This window comes from Doryrhamphus excisus, linkage group LG17 (assembly GCF_037039965.1).
Source record: "Doryrhamphus excisus strain RoL-2023G ecotype Guam linkage group LG17, RoL_Dexc_Guam_v1.1, whole genome shotgun sequence".
NCBI classification, from domain to species: Eukaryota; Metazoa; Chordata; class Actinopteri; order Syngnathiformes; family Syngnathidae; genus Doryrhamphus; species Doryrhamphus excisus.
The window spans coordinates 14,234,650-14,261,665 of record NC_136373.1 but is presented as its reverse complement, the minus strand read 5'-3'; the positions used below and the strand labels follow the sequence as shown (position 1 = coordinate 14,261,665).

Genomic DNA, 27,016 nt, shown 5'->3' with positions numbered 1-27,016 from the left:
TGGGTTTTCTCCGGGTACTCCGGTTTCCTCCCACATTCCAAAAACATGCTAGGTTAATTAGCGACTCCAAATTGTCCATAGGTATGAATGTGAGTGTGAATGGTTGTTTGTCTATATGTGCCCTGTGATTGGCTGGCCACCAGTCCAGGGTGTACCCCACCTCTCGCCCGAAGATTTCTGGGATAGGCTCCAGCACACTCAAAACCCTCGTAAGGATAAGCAGATAAGTAGAAAATGAATGAATAACAAAAGTGAATTGAATATAAATACCCAAACAATTTAATAGAAAAATCAGGTCTTGCGTCTGGAGAAATTCACATACACTTTGTCACCTGTGAAGAGATGTCAGATGGGACAATATGTTAATGAATCATCATCATTGGAACATCACACACCCACACACACACACACACAAAGCATTTTGCCTCACCGTGTCCTCGACGATGCTTTTTTGAATGCATGGAGATGGTGCAAAAGTAGGTGAGGAAAACCAGGAAGAGAGTCAACACCACATCTGCGCTAACAATACCTGCCACCATGCCAGGCTCGATGGTGTAGCACGGCACAGGGCTGTCTGACAAGTAGAGCACGTAACATAAGAAGAGTGGGTGGCACTGGAAAAAAAAGGCTAGACACAATGAATCAAGTCTAGGAATCAACCAACGACACATAAAATTTCATAGTACAGGGAAGTTGTAGCTTACACTTTTCCCGTATGGGCACTCAGATCAACAATACTATCTGCCCCAATGGCTGGATGGGACACACACAAAAAAACAGCTCCGTTACCCACTTTTGGGTCCCGACCCACCAGCTGAGAACCACTGATACGTATATTCTAATTTTGTTGATGTTGGACCAATGTAAATATTGCTTTTGGACCTATATTTATGACAATAAGATCCATTTGGTGAGGTCAAAAGAAAAACTTAAATGCATTGACATATATAAGAAACATAAGAATATTACTGGAAATAGCTTTCTGAAAATATTGAATTGCCCTCGTGTACAAGTTGGTTCTGATCCACAGGTATCATAATATAACATAACAAAAACATAACATAAAACATAACAAAAAACATAAAACATAACATAACATAAAACATAACATAAAACATAACATAAAACATAACATAAAACATAACATAAAACATAACATAATACATAATATAACATAATAAAACATAACAAAACATAACATAAAACACAACATAAAACATAAAATAACATAAAACACAACATAAAACACAACATAAAACACAACATAAAACATAACGTAAAACATAACATAACAAAACACATAACATAATATAACACATAACAAAACATAAAACATAACATAACATAAAACATAACATAAAACATAACATAAAACATGACAACATAACAAAACACATGACATAATATAACACATAACAAAACATAAAACATAACATAAAACTTAACATAAAACATAACATAAAACATAACATAAAACATGACATAACATAACAAAACACATAACATAATATAACACATAACAAAACATAAAACATAACATAACATAACATAAAACATAACATAAAACATAACATAAAACATAACATAACATATAACATATAACATATAACATATAACATATAACACATAACACAAAACATAACATAACAAATAACATAAAACATAACATAACATAAAATATAACATAAAACATAAAACATAAAAAAAATTAACATATAACATAACACAAAACATAACATAAAATATAACATGACATAACATAAAACACAACATAAAACATAACATAAAATAACACAACACATAACATAAAACATAACATAACACATAACACAAAACATAACATAACATAACATAACATAACATAACATAACATAACACATAACATAAAACATAACATAAAATAACACAACACATAACACAAAACATAACATAACATAACACATAACATAAAACATAACATAAAATAACACAACACATAACATAAAACATAACATACAGTGAAGAAAATAAGTATTTGAACACCCTGCTATTTTGCTATTTCTCCCACTTAGAAATCATGGAGGGGTCTGAAATTTTCATCGTAGGTGCATGTCCACTGTGAGAGAGATAAACTAAAAAGAAAAATCCAGAAATCACAATGCATGATTTTTTAACAATTTATTTGTGTGATACAGCTGCTAATAAGTATTTGAACACCTGAGAAAATGAATGTTAATATTTGGTACAGTAGCCTTTGTTTGCTATTACAGAGGTCAAACGTTTCCTGCAGTTTTTCACCAGGTTTGCACACACTGCAGGAGGGATCTTGGCCCACTCCTCCACACAGATCTTCTCTAGATCAGTCAGGTTTCTGGGCTGTCGCTGAGAAACACGGAGTTTGAGCTCCCTCCAAAGATTTTCGATTGGGTTCAGGTCTGGAGACTGGCTGGGCCATGCTAGAACCTTGATATGCTTCTTACGGAGCCACTCCTTGGTTTTCCTGGCTGTGTGCTTCGGGTCGTTGTCGTGTTGGAAGACCCAGCCACGACCCATCTTCAATGCTCTGACAGAGGGAAGGAGGTTGTTCCCCAAAATCTCACAATACACGGCCCCAGTCATCCTCTCTTTAATGCAGTGCACTCGTCCTGTCCCATGTGCAGAAAAACACCCCCAAAGCATGATGCTACCACCCCCATGCTTCACAGTAGGGATGGTGTTCTTCGGATTGTACTCTTCATTCTTCTTCCTCCAAACACGCTTATTGGAATTATGACCAAAAAGTTCTATTTTGGTCTCATCTGACCATAAAACTTTCTCCCATGACTCCTCTGTATCATCCAAATGGTCATATGCAAACTTAAGACGGGCCTTGACATGTGCTGGTTTAAGCAGGGGAACCTTTCGTGCCATGCATGATTTCACATCATGACGTCTTAGTGTATTACCTACAGTAACCTTGGAAACGGTGGTCCCAGCTCTTTTCAGGTCATTGACCAAGTCCTGTCGTGTAGTTCTGGGCTGATTCCTCACCTTTCTTAGAATCATTGAGACCCCACGAGGTGATATCTTGCATGGGGCTCCACTCCGATTGAGATTGACCGTCATGTTTAGCTTCTTCCATTTTCTAATGATAGCTCCAACAGTGGACCTTTTTTCACCAAGCTGCTTGGTAATTGCTCCGTAGCCCTTTCCAGCCTTGTGGAGGTGTACAATTTTGTCTCTGGTGTCTTTGGACAGCTCTTTGGTCTTCGCCATGTTACAAGTTAAAGTCTTACTGATTGTATGGGGTGGACAGGTGTCTTTATGCAGCTAACGACCTCAAACAGGTGCATCTGATTCAGGATGATACATGGAGTGCAGGTGGACTTCTAATGGGCAGACTAACAGGTCTTTCAGGGTCAGAATTCTAGATGATACACAGGTGTTCAAATACTTATTTGCAGCTGTATCACACAAATAAATTGTTAAAAAATCATGCATTGTGATTTCTGGATTTTTCTTTTTAGTTTATCTCTCTCACAGTGGACATGCACCTACGATGACAATTTCAGACCCCTCCATGATTTCTAAGTGGGAGAAATAGCAAAATAGCAGGGTGTTCAAATACTTATTTTCTTCACTGTATAACACATAACACAAAACATAACATAACATATAACACATAACACAAAACATAACACATAACATAAAACATAACATAACTATTATAAAGGCAAGAGGTCATTCTACCTTTACAATAAAACATCCAAAAAATAATTTCAGAATCGTGTGCGCCCCGTTATTAACTCGTACATACCTTTCAATGCCACCACAGACAGATCTTAAACAGGAAAACAAAGAAGCATATCACACCTTTTTCTTGAGTCAAAATGTTAATAATTTCCGTTGGAATGCTTTTGTGGTTTCTTCATCCTGCATAAAAACCACTGGTGTAAAAAAAACCATGAACACTTACTGCAGAGTATCGACACCAACACAAGAGAGGCTTTGCCGGAAGTCATTGTTGTGCCAAGTTGGTTGCAGGCTTTCTAAAAAAAAGAAAACTGTATTGTTTAAAAATTGTTCATGTCATTTATTATTCAATGTTATTATTTTATTTTTAGATATTTATAATTGATTGACTGGATTTTTCCATCTTATACTGAAAAATATACTAGAATGTGATACTTAATTCTTCCAAATAATTTGTAGCAGATATACTCATAGTTGAAAGAATTGTATTGTTGATAAATGAAATAAATAAAAATGAAAACAAATATGTCAAATAATACTTACATCCTCCGTTGATGTGGCATTCACGAACCACAAGATGATGTGTGATAAGCAACGCTGTCATTTGCGCTTTTTCGATGGTGACGTCACCACGTGCCCGACCCCTTTTTGGGGATGCAGCACTTCCTGGTTGTGTCCACGTGGTTTGGTGACAGACAGACGGCTAGATAGACACAACTACATAAAAAGCGTCATTTATAATAGAAGTACTAAAGTACTTACACAGTACTAGAAGTACACAGTTTATTTCCAAGTGCCTTTCATCCTTTAAAGGCCACCGTACTTCTTGGTTGGGAAATTTTTAGCTTGCGCTAAAATGCAGGTTGGATAGTGATGATCGGTTTTCAACAGCAGAGGGCGGTGTTTACACATTTTTCATAAAAGTCATTTTATTCATATGAATCTTCTTCTTTGGTTCTATAATACATTTTTTAATGTTGGGTATCCGTCATTCAGTGTAGCCATTGTGATTACCACTGTAATTTTAATTACTCTTAGTTTAATTGGTACAGTATTATAATATATTATAGTTTGGGTTAGAATGCATCCCATATTATTAATGTAATAATGTCAGTCAGCTGGAATAGGCTCCAGCCTACCCCTGTGAGGATAGGTGGCACAGAAAATAGACAGATGGATTTTATATATATACACACACCTATATACACACATACACACCTACAAACATATATACATACATATACATACATATATACATACATATACACACATATACATATCTATATATAACACACACTTATATATACACATATACACACACATGTACACACACACACACACACACATACACCTACATATATACATACATATATGCATACATATACATATCTCTATATATATACACACATATACTACATACATATACACACATATACTACATACATATACACACATATACTACATACATATATACATATATACATACATATACATACATATATACATACATATACACACATATACATATCTATATATAACACACACACACATATATACACATATACACACATATATACACACACACACATATACACCTACATATATACATACATATCTATACACACACACACACACATACATATCTATACACACACACATACATACATATACATATCTATATATACACACACACATATACATATATACACACACATATATACATACACACACATATACACACACGCACATATATACACCTACATATATACATACATACATATATACATATATATACACACACATATACATAAATACACACAAACACACACACATATATACATATATATACACACATACATATATATATATATATATATATTTATACCATGAATAATAATAATATTAATATTAATAATAATACTTGTACTCAAAGTTAGCATTTGGGTATATTCAATCATTTGATTGAATGAGTGAGAGTGGGAAAACACGCACGCAAGCACACATGCAGGAAGGAGAAGTACACACACCCACGTGTCGGGGCGGTGCTCTTGAGCAAGCAGCGTGCTCAGTGTGTACAAGCAGGGGTGGCTTGTCAACAAAGCAGTCAGACAGACACGAGACAAGCACACATCACTCACTGCACGGCGCCGTCATCCCCAGAGCTCGGAGACATGCACTTTGATAAACGTGAGTACCAACTTTACGTGACTGATGGATGCGCTCCATTTCTACGCTATTGTTTCCTCCTTTTTAATGTAGAATTTGTGATTTCAAGTACAAAAGTGTTTTGTCAGTAATGTTATATTTGTGTAATTACAGTACAACTTATTGATGATTCAAAGATAACCATCTTGAATTTGTAGCAACATGCCTTTTGATATTGATGCTCTTGACCACCACATGAGGAAATTGACCCGGTCTCTGACAAGGAAGCCCAAAAGAGAAAGGTCACTGGAATCCCCAAACTCCCACCCACACACATGACTCAGTGTGCAGGGATTTCCACAGCCCTCATTTGATACGGGGCTAGCTCAATGGACACAAGCCAAACACGGAGGAACCTCCAAACATGAAACACAATCCATGTTGTCACTTTAGTTGATTTCATAATCAAAAAAGTCATTTCTAGAAACATTTTATCGAGGGAAATAATGTAAAATTAATTCATTAGCTCCATTAGCTTAACGACCATCATCGAAAAACCTTAAGAATGTACAGGCTATTATTATAATGTGTCATAAAATTAGAGATGGTCATGATTGCTTTTCTTATCCATATTCAGTATACCGATATTGTCATTTCCAATACCGATACAAGCAACCACTCGTCCTTCAAATGCACTATCATGGTATTAAAACTTAATATTTCTCTTTTAAGAGAAATTCATATGTCTCCCTTGAAAAAAAACATAAATTGGAAACAAATATCTCAAAAATTGCTGCACAGTGGTCGAGTGGTTAGCGTGCAGGCCTCACAGCTAGGAGACTCGAGTTCAATTCCACCCTCAGCCATCTCTGTGTTTGCATGTTCCGGTTTCCTCCCACATTCCAAAAACATGCTAGGTTAATTAGCGACTCCAAATTGTCCATAGGTATGAATGTGAGTGTGAATGGTTGTTTGTCTATATGTGCCCTGTGATTGGCTGGCCACCAGTCCAGGGTGTACCCCGCCTCTTGTCCGAAAACGGCTGGGATAGGCTCCAGCACCTCCCTCAACCCTTGTGAGGATAAGCGGTAGAAAATGAATATTTCTAAACGGAATAAAGCAGTTTATTAATGTACTACCATCATCCAAGTATATCAAATATTGAGCAAATGTAAGGTAATTGCGATTGTTTACATGTTCAATATGAATGAAACCATAACCAGTACAGCTAGAAGCAGACTGTGAGCTATGGCATAATAGTGATAATACAGCCCACAATAAGTGAAATCCGCAAAGTAGCCATCCTCATTTGTTTACAATAATTATATTTATTATATTTAGTTTTAAGGGTGTAAAACCCCTCACAACACACTTTATATACTTTTCTCAGACAGACATAGACATTTTCTCACATTTCTCTCTTGTTGAAACACTCAAAGTTCAAATTTCGTTTGAATTTTTATGATGAATCTACGAGTGCCCACACAAGATATTATTAAGTTTCTCACGCTTATTCACTCCTGAGTGCCTCATCCTGGCGACTTCCGCCGTAGCGTTTTTGTATCCTCATTCAAACATATTGCTACTTGTAGTTCTCCTCTTAAAGGAACCAAAGCGTCATTTAGCCGGTTAGCTTATTCTTCTTCTACTCTTTATTGGCGGTTAGCAAGCAGCTCACACACAGTTAGCTTCGGTAGATTGAAGGTAGAGCAAGGGAGATTGATTGACAATGGTCTAGAGCCAATCAGGCACAATGGGCGGAGTCTCCCTTAGCCAACAAGGACTGGTGTGGCTCTATATTTAGCCGGCTACTGTCTATTATGGGTCCCTTATCTGCTCATGCAGGCATGTAAACCCTGACAGAAGTGGAGCAGCAGTGACTAAACAACACCCTCTGCTGGTAGCAGTAGTAAATACAATAACAGACACATACAACAGAGCACTGATTAAGCGGTATGGAAAATGGATGGATGGACAAATGAGAAAAAACATTATTTTCTGATTCGGCACGGTCAGCATTATGGGTACTGTAGTTCTTTTTAGCGTAAACATTAAGTTAATCTACTGCAATCTATTTCACATGTGTCTTTACATAGATTATGATGATATACTGCTGTTTTGGATAGATCCCTCTATTAAAATTATTTTTAATCTCACTAAGGTTTACCTGGTTAAATAGATTAAAAAAATTAACTAGTCGTTGTAGCTGCCGTCATTATTTTAATTGATTTTCAATTTGTGGAAAAGATTTTTTTGTAAATGAGTTTTATATATGTGCCCTGTGATTGGCTGGCTGTCCCCCACCTATCACCCTAAGTCAGATGGGATAGGCTCCAGCTCACCTGTGAGCCTAAACACAGGAAGCAGTAGAAAAAGGACAAAAAGACTGAATCAGTGAATGTATTGCTTATACTACGGCACGGTAGTCAAGTGGTTAGCGCACAGACCTCACAGCTAGGAGACAAGGGTTCAATTCCACCCACGGCCATCTCTGTGTGGAGTTTGCATGTTCTCCCCCGTGCATCCGGTTTCCTCCCCACATTCCAAAAACATGCTAGGTTAATTGGTGACTCCAAATTGTCCATAGGTATGAATGTGAGTGTGAATGGTTGTTTGTCTATATGTGCCCTGTGATTAGCTGGCCACCAGTCCAGGGTGTACCCCGCCTCTCGCCCAAAGACAGCTGGGATAGGCTCCAGCGTGAGGAAAAGCGGTAGAAAATGAATGAATACTGAGCAGTGATAACCTTTCCTTTCTCATTTGTGCTTCTATGGTTATCATCATACTCTTCCTCTGTGGCATCACAAAACAAAAACCCTTGTGAAGTTAATACTTTGCATGGCCACTGAGTTGAAGGCAAACACGATTTGTTGACATGGTAACACGTGATGACAGTTTGGATTATTTTTCTCCAATGTTCCAAACGTCACGACTTTTGGGACCGTTTGACTTAGCTGCATCTTTAAAATATATATATATATATATTTCCATTCCAGATTGCAGTTTTTGACTCAAGCTGACATTTCCTTTTAAAGATCAAATGACTCAGCCTCAGTCTGATTATACGGTAGAACCCTTTAGAACTAGATCATGTAAGTCAATATTCTGATAAAGTGACCTTTTGGGGGGCACATGGCAGAAAGTGCAAATGAAAGCACAGCTCATTTGCATGTATTGTTCTAGAAAGAGGAGCAAGAGAAAGAAACAGAGAAAGACATGTAGAGTAGTAGAAGGCAGAAAAGGCCAGCGTGTGTGCCAAGGTGAAACGCTCATGTGTGTCACACAGAACAGGAAGATGTGGTTTTTGTTTTTTTTTTTTGTTTCTGTGAGCGTAACGGAGCATTACAAACATGTCATAGAAAAGGAGTAGGCAATCCCATTGTGAAGGTTTCTGTTGAATCTACCTGCTTCAGCTGTCTTCCTAATGGTGGAGGTGTAGCAGTTCAAATGCACAGTGGAAACTGTACTTTTATCTCGTGTGTGTGTGTGTGACTTCATCACTTTTTCCCTATGGTTCTCATTTTGTAATGGTAATGGTTTTATTTCATTTGAACATGCATCAGATTACAATTGAATGCATCACATAATCAGTTCACAGTTCCACATGTCCAAAAGGAGTAGGAAGAAGCAAAGCTTATTAAATACTACCCCTCCATCTGGTACTTTTACAATCAGTAACTGTTACATTTGTTCACTTCCTGCTTTCCTAATATAGATTAAGTTGTTTTTTTTTTAATTTAATTTTTTTTTTTAATTTTTTTTTTTAATAAATTTTTAATAAATTTTTTTTTATAAAAAGAAAAAAGTCCTACTATTACAAGAAAAAAAGTTGTAAGTTTATGAGAATAAAGTCATTAATTAATGAGGAAAAAAAGCCATAAGTTTATGAGAATAGAGTTGTAAATGTAGGACTTTATTCTTTAAAAAGTCGTACATTTCTGATAATAATGTCGTACATTAACAAAAAAAATACTATTACAAGAGAAAAAATTAAAGAAAAATTGAAAATTGACACGAAGAAACGTAAATCTACAAGAAAAAGTCATACATTCATGAGAGTAAAGTCATGAATGAACAAGTCGTAAATGTATAGTATAGAGTATAGAGTCGTAAATCAACAAGAAAAAAGTCGTACTATTACAAGAAAAAAGTTGTAAGTTCATGAGAATAAAGTCATTAATTAATGAGAAAAAAAGCCATACGTTTATGAGAATGGAGTTGTAAATGTAGGACTTTATTCTTTAAAAAGAATTTTCGTACATTTTCGTATAATGTTCTCATAATAAAGTCGCACATTAACAAGGAAAAAAAAGTCGTCAATTTATGAGAATAAAGTCATACAAGAATAAAAATGAAAATGTACAAGAAAAAAAAATGAGAAAAAGTCATACGATTATGAGAATAACATTGTAAATTTTCGAGAAAAAAGTCGTAATATTACGAGAGTAAAGTCGTAAATTCCCAACTTTATTATGACTAATAATAAACTAATATTATGAAAATTTCTTGCTAATCGAAGGCTATTTTTCTCATTCATTTCCGACTTTATTCTCCACGTCTCAGATGATTATTTTGACATCACGAAACATGTTCACTTGTGCTCACCAGCGCCAAAGGAGAAGCCTTGCTGCACTCTGCCCACAGTGAAGAAACTGTTGGAGCAGAAGAGGAAGCGAGAGACATCCTCAGCGTCGACCTCCTGCCCCCCAAACACAACCAACCCTGTTCACCCTTCAAACATGGTTGCTGTAAGATAACACGCAGCATTTCACTCATGATCGTAAGATGGGTTGAACCTGACAGCTGTCTCCACTTCCTCTCTCTGCAGATGTCTGCATCGGAACCGCTCACCTGCTCAGGTAAGACTTACATACAACACTCTTTCTGGAAATATTCTGCACCGTGTCAGGAAATAGTCACAGCCAAGATCACTAGTCTACTGTGAGTGTGCCAAGGTGAAACGCTCATGTGCTGGAGCCTATCCCAGCTGTCTTGGGGCAAGAGGCGGCGTACACCCTGGACTGGTGGCCAGCCAATCACAGGGCACATATAGACAAACAACCATTCACACTCACATTCATACCTATGGACAATTTGGAGTTGCCAATTAACCTAGCATGTTTTTGGAATGTGGGAGGAAACCGGAAAACCCACGCACACACGGGAAGAACATGCAAACTCCACGCAGAGATGCCTGAGCAGGGGGATCGAACCCGGATCTCTTAGCTGTGCGCTAAGCACTCCACTACTGACTAAAAAGTCATTCATTCATTTTCTACCGCTTATCTTCATGAGGGTCACGGGGTGCTGGAGCCGGGGTACACCCTGGACTGGTGGCCAGCCAATCACAGGGCACATATAGACAAACAACCATTCACACTCACATTCATACCTATGGATAATTTGGAGTCGCTAATTAACCTAGCATGTTTTTGGAATGTGGGAGGAAACCGGAGTACCCGGAAAAAAACTCACGCATGCACGGGGAGAACATGCAAACTCCACACAGAGATGCCCGAGGGTGGAATTGAACTTGGGTCTCCGAGCTGTGAGGCCTGTGCACTAACCACTCTAGCTTTTAGTGTGGGAGGAATCTGGAAGCTGGAGTCCTCACGCATGCTCACGCTGGAGACTATCCCAGCTGTCTTCGGGCGAGAGGTCGCCAGCCAATCACAGGGCACATATAGACAAACAACCATTCACACTCACATTCATACCTATGGACAATTTGGAGTCGCTTATTAACCTAGCATGTTTTTGGAATGTGGGAGGAAACCGGAGTACCCGGAGAAAACCCACGCATGCACGGGGAGAACATGCAAACTCCACACAGAGATGGCCGAGGGTGGAATTGAACCCGGGTCTCCTAACCCTTTCTCGATGCATATGTCAACAAATATGTCGACCTCATTCATTGTGTTGGTACTGCTCTAGCTTTTAATATGAGGACCATCCATTCTCTTCCAGGTGCATCAAGCAGCTACACAGACATGACGGCTATGGACTACGAGCAGTGGGCACTCATGCAGGAGCCCACTATCTCTTATGACCCCAACCAGCCAGGACCCAGCTTCCCTGTGGGTTACAACATCCCACAGCAGCCAGATCTCAGCTCCCAGCCGCAGCAGCAGCTTCAAGGATTTGGAGGCAATGCAACTCAAACATACGTAAGGAAAATAATGCTAACTCGGGACTTAATGTGGTTATCCTACCTTGGAAGTTGAATGTGATCTTAGCGTTCTTTTCATCAGGAGTGCCTGATGACAGGTGACGGTCAGAGTGCGGTGTCCTCCTGGTCCCCTCTTCACCCCGGTCAGGCATCTCCAGCCAATTTAGGATCATGGTTGGATGGCAGTAAACTGGAGAGGGCGAGAAGTCTGCTGAGTGACATGGACTACAACAGAGTCACGGGTCAGGACGAAGATGGAGACACGTGAGTGATCAGTTTCTGTGCATACAACCAGCTGGCAAAGACAGCCAGCCAATCACAGAGCACATATAGACAAACAACCATTCACACTCACATTCATACTTATGGACAATTTGGAGTCGCTAATTAACCTAGCATGTTTTTGGAATGTGGGAGGAAACCGGTGTACCCGGAGAAAACCCACACATGCACGGGGAGAACATGCAAACTCCACACAGAGATGGCCGAAGGCGGAATCGAACTCGAGTCTCCGAGCTGTGAGGTCTGCGCGCTAACCACTCGACCACCGTGCAGCCCCAATAATACATTCATTTTCTATCGCTTATCCTCACAAGAGTAGCGGGGGAATGCTGGAGCCTATCCCAGCTGTCTTCAGGAGCGTGGCGGGGTACACCCTGGACTGGTGGCCAGCCAATCACAGGGCACATATAGACAAACAACCATTCACACTCACATTCATACTTATGGACAATTTGGAGTCGCTAATTAACCTAGCATGTTTTTGGAATGTGGGAGGAAACCGGAGTACCCAGAGAAAACCCGGGAGAACATGCAACACTCCACACAGAGATAGCCGAGGGTGGAATTGAACTCCTAGCTATGAGGCCTGTGTGCTAACCACTCTGTCGCCGTGCAGCCCTTAATGCATAGTCAATTGTAAATAATGATACTTTTCCTATAAAGCGCCACTCATTACTCATCACAAGAGTGAAGCACCTTGTCTAGACTCCATTTTTCAACAGCCAGCTGACTCAATCCTGACATGAGTGTGTATTGTGAATGACTCTTTGTACCGTTTACTTCCACCAGAGATTCACTTTCGGCGGTAAGCTAAAAATGACACATGTGCAAGTGTGGTAATCGTAGAAAGAAAAAGAAAAACAAAAGTCAGTGAGTCATACTCAGAAGAAATTGAGCTTTAAAGGGGAATAAGGTCAAGGTTATGAGGCTTACTACATAGATATTTTCAATTTTGTAATTTTTTAACATTATAGTAATAGTTTAGTAGAATATTTGGAATATTTCTATAGATCATGGAAAACCTGTTTACAACCTTCACCCTCCACCCTCGGCCATCTCTGTGTGGAGTTTGCATGTTCTCCCCGTGGGTTTCCTCCCACATTCCAAAAACATGCTAGGTTAATTAGCGACTCCAAATTGTCCATAGGTATGAATGTGAGTATGAATGGTTGTTTGTCTATATGTGCCCTGTGATTGGCTGGCCACCAGTCCGGGGTGTACCCCGCCACTCGCCCGAAGACAACTGGGATAGGCTCCAGCACCCCCCGCAACTCTCATGAGGAAAAAGCGGTAGAAAATGAATGAATGAACATCATTAGAGCTTACCAGACATAAACTAGCACCCCTAGAGTCACCTTTGCACTAATATATTCACCAATATAGTAGACATAATAAGATTCATGCTTGTGTGTGTTGCTAGAGATGTGTTCCCTAGGGGAGCTGAGTGGTGGGTGGACAGGAAGTGACGTCATGGGGGGCAGAGTTGAGTTTTAGCTTGGCGTGACAGTAGACAGTAGATTTTATGAGGGATTATTGTGCCTGCAATAAAATTCTGTTGGTCCAGCGATCAGGTCTGGTGTTTGTGTGTCTCACCGTACATTACAGTAACTTTATTAACACCTAGTGTGGAATACGACATATCACTCAGTGTCTTATATATGAATTTTAGTTAATTTTTTTACATTTGATTTAAAAAAAATGTATAGTATATATTTAATATTATTAAATAAATGTATAAATTAATATATATTTAATATATTATATATTAAATATTTCATATAGTATAAAAAATATAATTATAGTATAATTTTGTCTAATAATGGGACATATTCAACCACAAAACAACATGGTCAGTTTGAAAAACATAGGATGATTGACAGTACCTGATTTTTCTTTTTTGCTTAGCATCCTGCACATCTATACTGCCAAGGGGCTCAGGGAGTGGGCCTTTGCTGCTGCAGAGAAACTGAGGGATTTGGGGAAGCTTGATGCCAAAGAGCACAAAGGCAAAGTATGTACAGAATGCCGACATTCGGGAACTTCGGGATCTGGGAACTTATTTGATTTTATATGATTGGCAGACCCCTCTACTGGTAGCGGTGACAGCCAACCATCCTGATATCGTGCAAGATCTGCTGTCGTTTGGAGCGGACGTCAACGCTTGTGATGTCAAAGGTCAAAGCGCTCTCCACCTGGCCGCTCACGACGGGTACCCTGGGGTGCTGCAGGTAAATGGTGTAACCACTCGGGGGAGACAGGAAGTTAAACAACTGTTACAACATTAAAGTACTGTTCTGAATGGCACAGACTGCGCCATATGCGCTCTCCTATTATTGTAGTTTGTAACTATAGACATGTTCATATGCTGAAGCATCACACAACTGCATCTTCCTTACAAATATGGCACATTTCCAAACAAATTTGACGACCCAAACACCTTTCAATAACTCAATATTACTGAAATCAACCCAAACACCTTTCAATAACTAAATATTACTGAAATGTAAATACACAATTAATGGTACAGGCCCTAATTCAAGATGGCGTCCCGTTTGCGGCTAACAGTAGCGATTTATGCTAACACCAGCTTATTTACAGTCTTAGTTATTGTTCGACACATATACGGGCAATGGAATGCGGCGCCATTACAAGTTTCTAATTAATACACAAATATTGATTGCAATAAGTACGTTTTCCACACTAAAACCCACCTGAAATATTAAACAGATAAGCTAGCAAGGCAGCAACGGCGTCAATTCTGAATGGCACAGATTGCATCATATTAGCTTTCATAATATCGTAGAGGAAGCGCTCCAGTGCCTTATTTTACCGCGGCTGCCACCTGGTGGCAAAAATGAGTACTGCACTATTAGAAACAGATGGGTTTCTCCTTGCTGAAGATGAATTAACACATTAATATGAAAAAAACGCTATAGTGTGTGGGGGGGGGGCATCAATATTAAACCTTGAATATATAACCTATTTGACACTTGTACACCAGTATTGTCCAGGGCGCCACATTTTGATGATGTATTTGTATTGAATATTTTTTGGTATATATTTTTTCCAGGTAATTCTTTCAAGCAGACCTGCAGTCAACCTTGAGGTCAAAAATTTTGAAGGTAATGTAGGAGCACCCCCATTTTAGTTCATATATACTGTACAGGGACATATGTTATGATAATAAACTATTTAAACTATTACATAGAACTATTTAAAATAAAAATACTGATGTTTCATTGGTATTACAACAAGTTTGCAGTCAATAAAATATAACAAGGTGTACTTAATAAGATGTCTTTTTGCTAGGGATGACCCCCCTGCATTGTGCAGCCATCTCTCACTGCGTCACCATGAAGGCTCTATCTGCTTGCGGCATGGCCGACGTTCACCTGCAGAGAAAAGCCGCAGAGAAGCTCTCCTGTGTGCAGACTCTTCTCAATGCAGGCGCTTCGCCACTCAGCCAGGTGGAGTCACAGTCATGGACATCATTTTCGCTTATATACTATAAACACACAGTATATACTGTACCTTAAAGGTCAACATTTGAATGGCAGAGAGAAAAAAACATCATAAATGTATTACTCAAACACGCAAACATATAGTAGAGAGGGAAAAAATGAATAAATGTGCAGTTAAAAAAGGGGAACTGTCCATTTTCATCGGGTGATGTCATCATTTGAGGGACTTCCCTACGCTCGCTTTTGTTTTCTTTCTCACCGTATTAAAGAGATAGAAATATACAAATATACAACAGAACGTGGACAGAAATATTTCAATATGGTACCCGTTATGTCATTGGATGGTCATATCACCTCTTACTTCGGTATGTGATTAAAAACTAAATATAGAAAATAAAATAAATTAATAATAATTAATTAATAAAACAATGTCATTTATTATTATTTATTTATAATAATAAATAATAAAATAATTTGGAAAATAAAATGTTATTATTATTATTATTTATTTTATTTTTTATTTTATAAATAATAACATTTAAAAATAATAAAATCATATTTAATTATTATTATTTATTTATTTTATTTTTTATTTTATTTTTATTGTTCTTCGTTACGTGATAAAAAATAAATATAAAAATAAAATAATAAACATAAATTTGAAAAACAATAATAAAGAACAATAAATAAAATCATATTTTAAAATATTTTATTTATTTTGTTTTATTTTTTATTTTATTTTTATTGTTCTTCGTTACGTGATAAAAAATAAATATAAAAAATAAAATAATAAACATACATTTGAAAAACAATAATGAACAATAAATAAAATCATATTTTAAAATATTTTATTATTTATTTTGTTTTATTTTTTATTTTATTTTTATCATACTTTGTTACGGGATAAAAAATAAATATAAAAAATAAAATAATAAACATAAATTTGAAAAACAATAATAAAGAACAATAAATAAAATAATATCTTAAAATATTTTATTATTTATTTTGTTTTATTTTTTATTTATTTTTATCGTACTTTGTTACGTGATAAAAAAATAAATATAAAAAATAAAATAAACAAATTTGAAAAACAAAGAATAAATAAAATCATATTTTTAAATATTTTATTATTTATTTTGTTTTATATTTATTTTTTATCACGTACCAAAGTACAAGGTTATATTTATACCATAAACAATAATGATATGACCAATAAATAATAAAATAAATGATAAAGTAATATTTTAAAATAATATTTTATTATTATCAATTTATTTAATAAAATAAAACAAAAAAAACATGAACTATATTAGGAAAGCAGGTAGTGAACAAATGTAACAGTTACTGATTGTAAAAGAACCAGATGGAACCAGCTAAGCTTTGCTTCTTCCTACTCCTTTTGGACATGTGGAACTGTGAACTGATTATGTGATGCATTCAATTGTAATCTGATGCATGTTCAAATGAAATAAAACCATTACCATTACCGTATTTGCATGTCCCAGTGTGACTGATGATGTTTTTTTTCCCCCTTCACTCCCACTTGCAGGAAATCAAAAGCAACAAGACGGTGTTGCACTTGGCTGTGAAGGAAGGCAACATGGACCTGCTCCACTGTCTTCTGAGCATGCCTCTACACAACCTGAAAGACTTTGTCAACATGAAAGTGAGTCCAAGTCAAGTCAAATGTATTCAGTAGCGACTCACCGTCATGTCTTCTTAAAAAGGCACACGGCCACACGGCTCTGCATATGGCGGCTTGTCTCCACGGCCACCCCCAACAGGAGGATATCCTGCAACTGCTACTGAGCCGAGGAGCCGATCCCAGCATCCGGAACATGGAGAACGACTTACCCGCTCGCCTCCTGCAGGGCGGCCAGCAGGGGGAGCAGGTGAACCCCAACTTGTTTTAGCATTGTTTCGGTCGATTTCTACTCAGTTCTTCATGCATGTGTTTCAGCTCAAAGTCCTGCTGAAGAAACGAAGTGCTCCGACTCGCCGACGTTTCATGACCTGGCAGGACCACCAGGAATGACTTGTAGTCATGTGACACGCAGGGAGTGCGCTAATCTTCACATAACATGTCGGCGGCGTCTTTGTTGTGTGTGAGGCTAATTCACATTGGATTTTAACTTGTACTATGATTCATTCTTCATAGCTGCTCCGTAAATTATGCCATATTTATTTCTGCCATGTTGGCGTTCATGTGGAGGTCACATGGACATGGAATTAATCTCATTTCATTTTGAAATTTTGAACCAATAACCGGTCAGAATTTTTCTTTCCACATTAGAAATTAAGTCAATGTCAACATGAGGTACACTTGCACAACAATCCGAGTTTCACCGTTTTCACCCAAAACAAATATACCGATATTGTCCAATGATCAATTTCCGATATCATACGATACCGATATGTAACATAACATATAGAGGTTAATTGTCGACTCCAAATTGTCCATAGGTATGAATGTGAGTGTGAATGGTTGTTTGTCTATATGTGCCCTGTGATTGGCTGGCCACCAGTCCAGGGTCTACCCTGCCCCTCGGCTGAAGACAGCTGGGATAGGCTCCAGCACCCTCCACAACCAAATGAATGAATGAATGAACATCATTAGAGCTTACCAGACATAAACTAGCACCCCTAGGGCCGATAATTATCAGATATTCCTCAATGACATCCAATACTAAAGCATCATCCGGAATTCTGCCTTAACAAAGATAATGCACTGCATCCGCAAAGGTCAAATGGTCCTACACAGTCCGAAACAATTCAGGTATCGTTCAGAGAAATCACACAATAAAAATCCTATGATCTGCACCTTTAACCAGATCCTCACCACAATGACTCATTTCACAACTAAGACATTTTACTTTGGTCTTAATTACGCTTACCTACATTTTTAAAACAATTCTAACAAATCATATTGTTCAGCACAATCCAAACATGACGGCATATTTTTCACATTAAAAAAAATTCCCGGAATTCCCATTTTTTTCCAGAAAACTCTTTTTTTTTTTACACTATTTTTTCAATTTTTTTAAAACAAAATGTCAACATTAATATAAACAAACTCAAAACAAAAAGGGTGCACTGGACATACACAGTTTGCAAGTTAGTTATTTCACATTCCTTGTCATGGTCAAGTTTATCCGGAATACTGAATGCCTTTACTTAGACCAAAGGCATTCAACTACCGCCACATTTCTCGACAAAGTCCAGCCGTTCAAACATCAAACCGTTCAATACTCCAGGACATCCGCATCACAGCAATTCTAATGTTTCCCTGACATTCTTATTTTTTCTGAATGCTGAATGCCTTTGGTCTAATTAGATCAACGGCATTCAAAAACGACTTGGATAAAAGTAGAACAGTGGAACACAATCCGTTTCTCCTTTAAAGGCAACCTATTATGATCATTTTTCGACCCTTTGTATTGAGTTGTGGACTCTAATAGAGCAGCTACACACAATAACCTGCACAGAAAACTTTATAGATCTTCCAAAATCTGCACCTATTCCTGCTGTATTTCCTTTGATTTGTACTTCCTGCCAAAACGGTCTGTTTTAATTTATTTATGCATGCTGTGATTGGTCATTGGTCATTCAAAATCTAAGTTTATCCTAAGTTTATTAATACTGAATGCCTTTACTTAGACCAAAGGCGTTCAACTACCTCCACATTTCTCGACAAAATCCAGCCGTTCAAACATCAAACTACTCAATAATCCAGGACATCCGCATCACAGCGATTCTCACGTTTCTCCGACGTTCTTATTTTTTCTGAATGCTGAATGCCTTTGGTCTAATTAGATCAACGACATTCAAAAACGACTTGGATAAAAGTAGAACAGTGGAACACAATCCGTTTCTCCTTTAAAGAAGATCATTTTTCGACCCTTTGTATTGAGTTGTGGAATCCAATAGAGCAGCTACACACAATAACCAGCATAGAAAACTTTATAGATCTTCCAAAATCTGCACCTATTCCTGCTGTATTACCTTTGATTTGTGCTTCCTGCCAAAACTGTCTTTTTAAATTTATTTATGCATGCTGTGATTGGCCACACGCCCAAAGGAAATATAAGGAAGTCCACCCCTGTGTGACATCACAAAAGGATCAGTTTTACCACGCCTTATCAAACAGAGCGTTTTGAATCATCCCAAACTTCTTTTAGGACTCACTTCCAAATGCGAAAACCTCATTATCTAAGGTGGTGGAGATAAAATAAAAAACAAAGCCAAAGAAAAAGCACTCTGGTTGAGCCAATTGTTACACCGTATGCGTAAAATAAAGTAATATTCTTGGTTGAAAGGGAGCATTATCATCATTATCATGGAAAGTTGTGCAAGTGTACCTAATGCTGAAGTCAAATTTGAAAAACAACGGATAGTCTTCTATCGACTATAGTTCTCATTTTCCCAAAAGTCTTTGATTTCCATGAAATCATCAGTAGGACCTTCAGGAAGTCCCTGAAAGAGCCAAACAATCACATTGATCACGATGACGGTAAATCAGAATGCTGACTTCAATCAGCAAACCGGGTTGAAAACACACGACTTGTCTGCATCATCCTTGTGGATGAAACGGAAACGTACATTTTACTGTGTAAAAAAAAAAAAAAAACCTGCTCGAAATGTTTAATGTCTGATGACAAACGCATCACTCACAGCGAGCGGTGGTTGGTGAGTCACCACAAAAAAGGTCAGGGGTGCACGCGGCGACACAAATGAGCAGCGTGGAAAATCAAACACCTCACAGGAAAGTTGTGATAGCCTACACTTTACTGTCACTCTTTAGGAATGGCTCATTTTCAAGAAAAAGAAAACATACCGACTGGAATTTCACTGATCAGTAAACAGAGTTTTGTGATACCAGGCTGTGTCTTGTTTTGCATGCTTCTCATTCAAATACAGTACTTGTCATCTTAGCGCTAAGGGGGAACCCACCACCTCGTCCTTGGGGTCACGACCCAAAGTTCATGACCATAGATAAGAATAAGCGGCATACAAAATGGATGAATTTATACACTGTATGTATAGAAACATAGTAGTATTATTGTTTGTTTATTCAATTGTATCATTATTTATTGGTTTTATTTATTGATTCATTTCATTTTATAAATTATTACCCGTATTTAATTAATTAATTTTTAAAAATTTCATAATTTTATGAATGTAATTTTATTAATATTTATGTAATTATTTCATTATTTTTTTAAGTTTTTAAAAATCATTGTATCTAATTTTATGTGCTGGGCTGCACGGCAGACGAGTGGTTAGCGCGCAGACCGCACAGCGAGGAGACCAGGGTTCAAGTCCACCCTTGGCCATCCCTGTGTGGAGTTTGCATGTTCTCCCTGTGCATGCGTGGGTTTTCTCCGGGTACTCCGGTTTCCTCCCACATTCCAAAAACATGCTAGGTTAATTAGCGACTCCAAATTGTCCATAGGTATGAATGTGAGTGTGAATGGTTGTTTGTCTATATGTGCCCTGTGATTGGCTGTACCCCGCCTCTCGCACGAAGACAGCTGGGATAGGCTCCAGCACCCCCGCAAGGAAAAGCGGTAGAAAATGAATGAATGAGTAGTATTATTGTTTGTTTATTGAATTGTATCATTATTTATTGGTTTTATTTATTGATTCATTTCATTTAATAATTATTATCTATTTCTTTAATTAATTAATTTTTTAAAAAATCCATAATTTTATGAATGTAATTGTATTAATATTTATGTAATTATTTCATTATTTTATTCAGTTTTTAAAAATCATTGTGATTAATTTTATGTGATTGGTAGTTTTAATTAGGGATATCCGATAATTATCTGATTTTATTATTATCAGATTTTGGTTTTTTTGTGAAAACTAGTATTAAAAAAATATCGGATTATAATTTTCTCTCACTTGATTTATTTATTTATTATTATCTAGTGTTAGTTAACATTACACCATCTTTTCATGTTTCAATATTTATCACAACAGATCAGTTACTATACAGCAGTGCTTCTCAAATAGTGGGGCGGGTCCCCCCCCCTGCGGGGGAACGCGAGAGGATTTCATTTCAATGCAGACCTGCTGTACCAACATGTCCAAATTTATAGTACCCAGCATGCAATTTGACTTTTGAATACGTTTGTATGCTCTCCGTTTTGTTGCATTTTCTTAGTTTTAGTTTCACTTTGAGTACAGTACAGTACAGTGACATCACAAGTGACTTAGACTTTATTGACGCGCAATAGAAATTGCTTGGCTGCAGTAGCTCGATTGCAAAGAAAAACACTTGAAAAATTAAATGCATTGCAATATGATATTCTATTTTTATAACTTCAACAAATAAACCTTAATACTAGTATGGCCATGTTTCTATTGATGAAAATGAATAATCAATATGAAAATGTTGATTTGATTCATTTGGCATGCAATAGCATAAAGTAGAATGAATATACTCATATAGCATAACAGGAAGTGACCCAGGCAAAGAAGCAAGTATAGCACCAATGATTACATATTTCTGTTTGAAATGCCATAAATCAAGCTTCATATATTGAGGATACTTTGTATTAATGATCCTGCTGGGGTTTAAAAGCCATACAATACTTGCACATTGCTTATTTGCTGATGCTGGTCTCCGTTTCACACATAATGTTCTACACAGCTGGAGGAGGCACTACAGGAAAAAACAAAAAGGCATTGTTTGGATTTAAGAATTTAAGAAAAGTGCATGCACCCCTCACATTTCAGCAACCAGTGTGTGACGATTTTTTGGTACATTTGTACATTTGAGTACATGATTACTGACGTACGAGGGGATTACTCAGTCATCTTAAAGTGATCTCACCCTCTGTCTTTGGAATTTGAGTATCAGATGATCTGCGAGTAGAAAAAGAGAAAAAGTTAGTATATTATTTTCTTTGAGCTAATAAAACATGCAGTGGCCGCATGGCATCATCCATTATTAAAGGGGTTCAGGTTGCAACAAGGTCTTTTTAATGACCATGCAATCAGTAATAAGGTCACATTCCCAACACATGAAAAGTCCAAATGTCATGTGTTAGGAGTGTGTGTTTGGGTTTTGGAAATGCACAACAGGAGACGGGAATGTTGAATGAAATAATAATAATAATAATGCAAGTTATTTTGTTTCATGATGCTTTTCATCCTTGCCGTTCAAATTCATACAACATGCACAAGCGCTTCATCCACTCTTACTTGGGGGAGGATTTTACACATTTTGTGCATTTTTTACCTGTTTTGAGGAACGACACATTGGTTACAAAACACGTCAAAGGACGCACTCACGGGGGGCAGTGCATCGGGTACACCTGCGCAATCTAACGGAATCCACAGTTCTGTTCCTTTACCAAGTGCGTCTCAAGTACGTATTTTCTATTTCTATTATTAAGAAAGTCTGAACTCGAAACTGAAAGTGACAAAAGTGCATGCAGAGTATGACAAATGTATACATGTTGGCTGGTCTGTACTATAATATTGAAAGTCCTCCCAGCTTCTCACGTTTCCCCCCTGACAGCTCACCGTGAGGGGGGGGTCCTGTCATGCTATTTGAGAAACACTGTTCTTGAAACACTGATGTGGGTATTTCCCTCAACTTGAAAGGGAAAATAGAAGAGCGGCAGAAGGAGATAGAGTCAGAGAGAAAGCAATTGCCATATTGATATTTTGTAAACAAACATAGATAAGTAGTATAGTTATATACATAGCATCTCAGCTTTGTGATATGCTGTACATGAAAAAGTGTTTATTATTATATATCATTTCCTTATTGTAATATTGTGACCTTATTGTAAAAATATTTTGACTTTACTCTGTAATTCATTAAAAAAAATGTACAGTTAAATTTTTTTTCTTTAATATATCAACATTTCCTTGATATTTATCGTCATAAAATGATGTTTTTTTTCTGAATATTTTGACAATATTCTTGTTAAATTACAGCTGTTTTCCCACAGAAATTATGCTGTTTTTTTTCCCAAACTTTCAACTTTCTTGTTGTAAATTTCACATAGAATTTGGACTTTATGCTTGTATCATAACGTTCAAAAATTACATATTTTGTTTTGCTTCTCATAATATTGCATTTTTTAAAAATATATTTACATTTATAATCTATTCTATTAAAATATTTTTAATTTTTTCTCCCTTTTTTTTGTAAAATTGTGGCTTTTTTTCCCCACTCTGAATATTTTGACAATATTCTCATTAAATTACAGATTTTTTCCCTTTAAATTTTACAACTTATTCTTGTAATTTGTCTTCCCATAATTAGGACTTTATTCACATAATATTTTGACTTTATTCACATGTAACTTTATCCGCAACCTAAGTTTCTAAAAATGGGAACTTTATTCATTGTTTTGATTTTTTTTTTAAGTACTTCTTTAATATTTCAACTTTATGCTACTGAAATGATGACAGATTTCTTCATAATGTTATGATAGTCATACAATTACAGCATATTCGTTCTCTTAATATTTTCACTTGCAGATTGAAGAGTTGCAGAAAGAAATCAATATTGATATGATCTCATCTCATTTTTAGATGAAATTATCCGAAATTACCAGCCGTCCTTGGTAATAATATTACAGTGTGGAACATCACACTCGTATTAGGGGACCTCATGAGATTGCGCATGTGTACCTAATGAAGTGTCCAGTGAGCAATATCATAAAAAAAAAAGTCAAACAAACTTACTTAAGGCTATCAAAATGCCAGAAACAAACATGATGATAGCGAGAACAACTCCTGTGGTCCTCAACGTGTCTTCATCTGCAATGACAAAGACGTTATATATACAAGCTATACGTGAACATATTCTCAACTGGTGTCTCGTGGGACAAATATGGCCCATGAACGACATCATACCGGCCCACTAGTTTAGTTCAAAGCTCCTGTCATGTGGAGAATCTTTGACTCGCATGACATTCCTGTCGTATAAAGGATCTTTGTGTAGCGTTTTTGCAGTACATGCTTCCAAAAAAAAGAGATGTGTTAAAGCCATATACTGTATATAGTACTAGGTACTAAAAAAAGAATACACATTGTTAACATATCGCTTCTGTTTAATATATAAAGTTCAAGATAATATAGAAAAGCCTTTCATTTATATTATACAGTAATCCCTCATTTATCACGGTTATTTGGTTCCAAATCTGACAGTGATAAGTGAATTTCTGCAAAATAGGATTCATTCATTCTAAATTAGACAAATCATCAAAAAAAATTATAGTATGCTCATTTTAGCATGCTAGCAATGGTAACATGCTAATATTAACATGCTAACACATTACATAAGTGTCTACCAATGAAAATGGCAAAAAAATTTGACTATACTAGCATTTGTTAGCATTCTAGTAATGCTAACATTAGCATTCTAGTAATGCTAACATTAGCATTTTAACACCTAGCATAATAACATCTTTAAAATAACAAAATGCTACTATGCTAATGTTAACATGCTAGAAATGCTATCATGTTAATGTTAGCATGCTAACACTTAGCATGATAGCGGTAGTGTTCATATACTGTGAGTGTCTATCCATGAAAACAACTAAAAATACTACTATGGTAATATCAGCACGCTAGCAATGCTAACATTAGCATGCTAACACTTAACATGATAGTGACAATGTTATTAAGCGCTGCAAAGGCCCTTTTGAAACTGTTATGTTTATTTGTATTTATTCATTTATTATTGAGGGCCTTAACATGCATGAAAACTCACCAAAATTTGCAAGTGCGTCAGGTCTGGTGAAGAATTTGATATTTCACAGGTCCCAAAAACTAAATCCCCAAATTGACTCAGTAGTGCCACATTTAAATTAAAAAAAAATAAGCCCATGATAAAATCATGATAGGACGCACTAAAAAGTCTGCAGAACCCACAATAAACAGGAAGTCGGCCATTTTGGTTGTCGGCTGCAATTTTGGGGTGTATTTCGACAAACTTGTTTTGGTATTTTTATTAATTTTAACATTTTTTGTGCTTGAAAATGCTTAATTTAGGCAAAATACATGGAACTTTTGTTTAAATAAATGAAATGTTGGCCATATTCAATAAAAAAAAAACTGTGATAGCCTTGAAATTCAAAGTGTGAAGTGATGTCGGGACGTCTGCACCGGATACAAAATAATACTGAAAGGAGAATTTTTCTGTCCTCTACAACACTTTAGGTGGATTATCCTGATATCCAGTATAGAAGGTAAAATGTAGTGCAAATCTTACCATATTCAAAGTCCTTATGTTCTGGAAACATTGCCTCTGCAAAGAAAAAGGGGGGAAAAAAATGTGTTTAGAGTGGGTTTGCATGCCTGCAAAGCTGCAACATTGCCTCCATAAATCTCTTGGGGGGGCTCCCTCCCGCAACCCCACCCCTTGCTCAATGCTTTTCTCAGCATTAAAAGATACACAGCAAAGAATGGTGTAGCAGTAGGATGAAGCACGGCACAGAGGCAAAATATGTACACATATATTTGTAATAGCGTCATATGGGTACCAGTTTGTTATATTTCTATATATAATTTAAATCACCATCACGTAAGAGGGAATGAAATGCAGTATTAGGAAGTATAGCAAGCAATGCAGCGTGATTAAATCATGCATTGGGATATTTGACCTTTATAAACACAACAAATAATGCTGACTCATGAAAAATAATAAAAGCAAACAGACCTGTGGTTCCCATGGTTGCAGAGCAGACAGCTTGAAGACTTCCTCCAAGTGATGAGCAGACTGCAGTTGTGTGGGAAGGAACTCCAGGGTGCACTGGTCAACCCCACACCAAGTCCAGAGCCCCCTGGTGGCCACAATGAAACACTACACTTTTACATATTATGCATCAACAAAGAAGTAGGATCACCTTAGAGTCCAAATAACAGGTTATTATATAATATTGTGCTATAGGTGGTATATATTTTTACCCAGCCAAGATGTGTATTGTGGACTAAAACAATGTACATCCTGTTTGGCTTTGGGTAAGGACAGCTTTTATTCTCACCGATGAGCCAATTTGTGGGAAATCTCAGCAATGGTTAAATTAGATTTAAATGAAATGAGATGCATTTCTGCGCTATGCAGAATGGCCACTTTGCAGCACATAAATCATTAACAACAACCGGAGGTTGCTGAGCCAACTGCAACGTCAGCACAATCCACCCCAGTGCAGCACCGGCTTGTATCTGGTCCAACACCCCCCCCCCCCCCCTACACATCGGCAACGGATTGGATGGG

At 37.0% G+C, this 27,016-nt stretch overlaps 3 protein-coding genes across 4 annotated transcripts; 1 reads left to right on the top strand and 2 right to left on the bottom strand.

The window, feature by feature from the left end:
* Positions 1 to 185: 185 nt before the first annotated feature.
* Positions 186 to 12,255, bottom strand: hcst (hematopoietic cell signal transducer). Of its 2 annotated transcripts, none has more exons than XM_078797831.1 (4): positions 12,069 to 12,255; positions 3,935 to 4,007; positions 431 to 574; positions 186 to 332 (listed from the first exon to the last, which is right to left on the bottom strand). In XM_078797831.1, exons 1-4 carry the CDS (start codon positions 12,102 to 12,104, stop codon positions 292 to 294), a joined length of 294 nt encoding a protein of 97 aa, XP_078653957.1. In that variant the 5' UTR covers positions 12,105 to 12,255; the 3' UTR covers positions 186 to 291. The 2 variants fall into 2 exon arrangements, with proteins under 2 accessions (XP_078653957.1, XP_078653958.1); XM_078797832.1 differs by lacking the exon at positions 12,069 to 12,255 and adding an exon at positions 4,255 to 4,531.
* nfkbid (nuclear factor of kappa light polypeptide gene enhancer in B-cells inhibitor, delta) lies at positions 5,883 to 17,883 on the top strand. Its single transcript, XM_058084741.2, is given in 12 exon segments — positions 5,883 to 5,898; positions 10,465 to 10,616; positions 10,685 to 10,715; positions 11,824 to 12,023; positions 12,108 to 12,289; positions 14,213 to 14,318; positions 14,389 to 14,535; positions 15,378 to 15,429; positions 15,617 to 15,774; positions 17,318 to 17,434; positions 17,496 to 17,660; positions 17,729 to 17,883. Coding segments are annotated over 12 exon segments (1,401 nt in total). The 3' UTR covers positions 17,804 to 17,883.
* Positions 17,884 to 22,266: 4,383 nt separating this feature from the next.
* Positions 22,267 to 26,975, bottom strand: fxyd7 (FXYD domain containing ion transport regulator 7). The gene is made up of 6 exons (XM_078798212.1): positions 26,459 to 26,975; positions 26,012 to 26,047; positions 24,481 to 24,555; positions 22,981 to 23,017; positions 22,610 to 22,641; positions 22,267 to 22,438 (listed from the first exon to the last, which is right to left on the bottom strand). The coding sequence occupies exons 1-6, from the start codon at positions 26,469 to 26,471 to the stop codon at positions 22,419 to 22,421; spliced, it is 213 nt and encodes a 70-aa protein (XP_078654338.1). The 5' UTR covers positions 26,472 to 26,975; the 3' UTR covers positions 22,267 to 22,418.
* Positions 26,976 to 27,016: the final 41 nt, after the last annotated feature.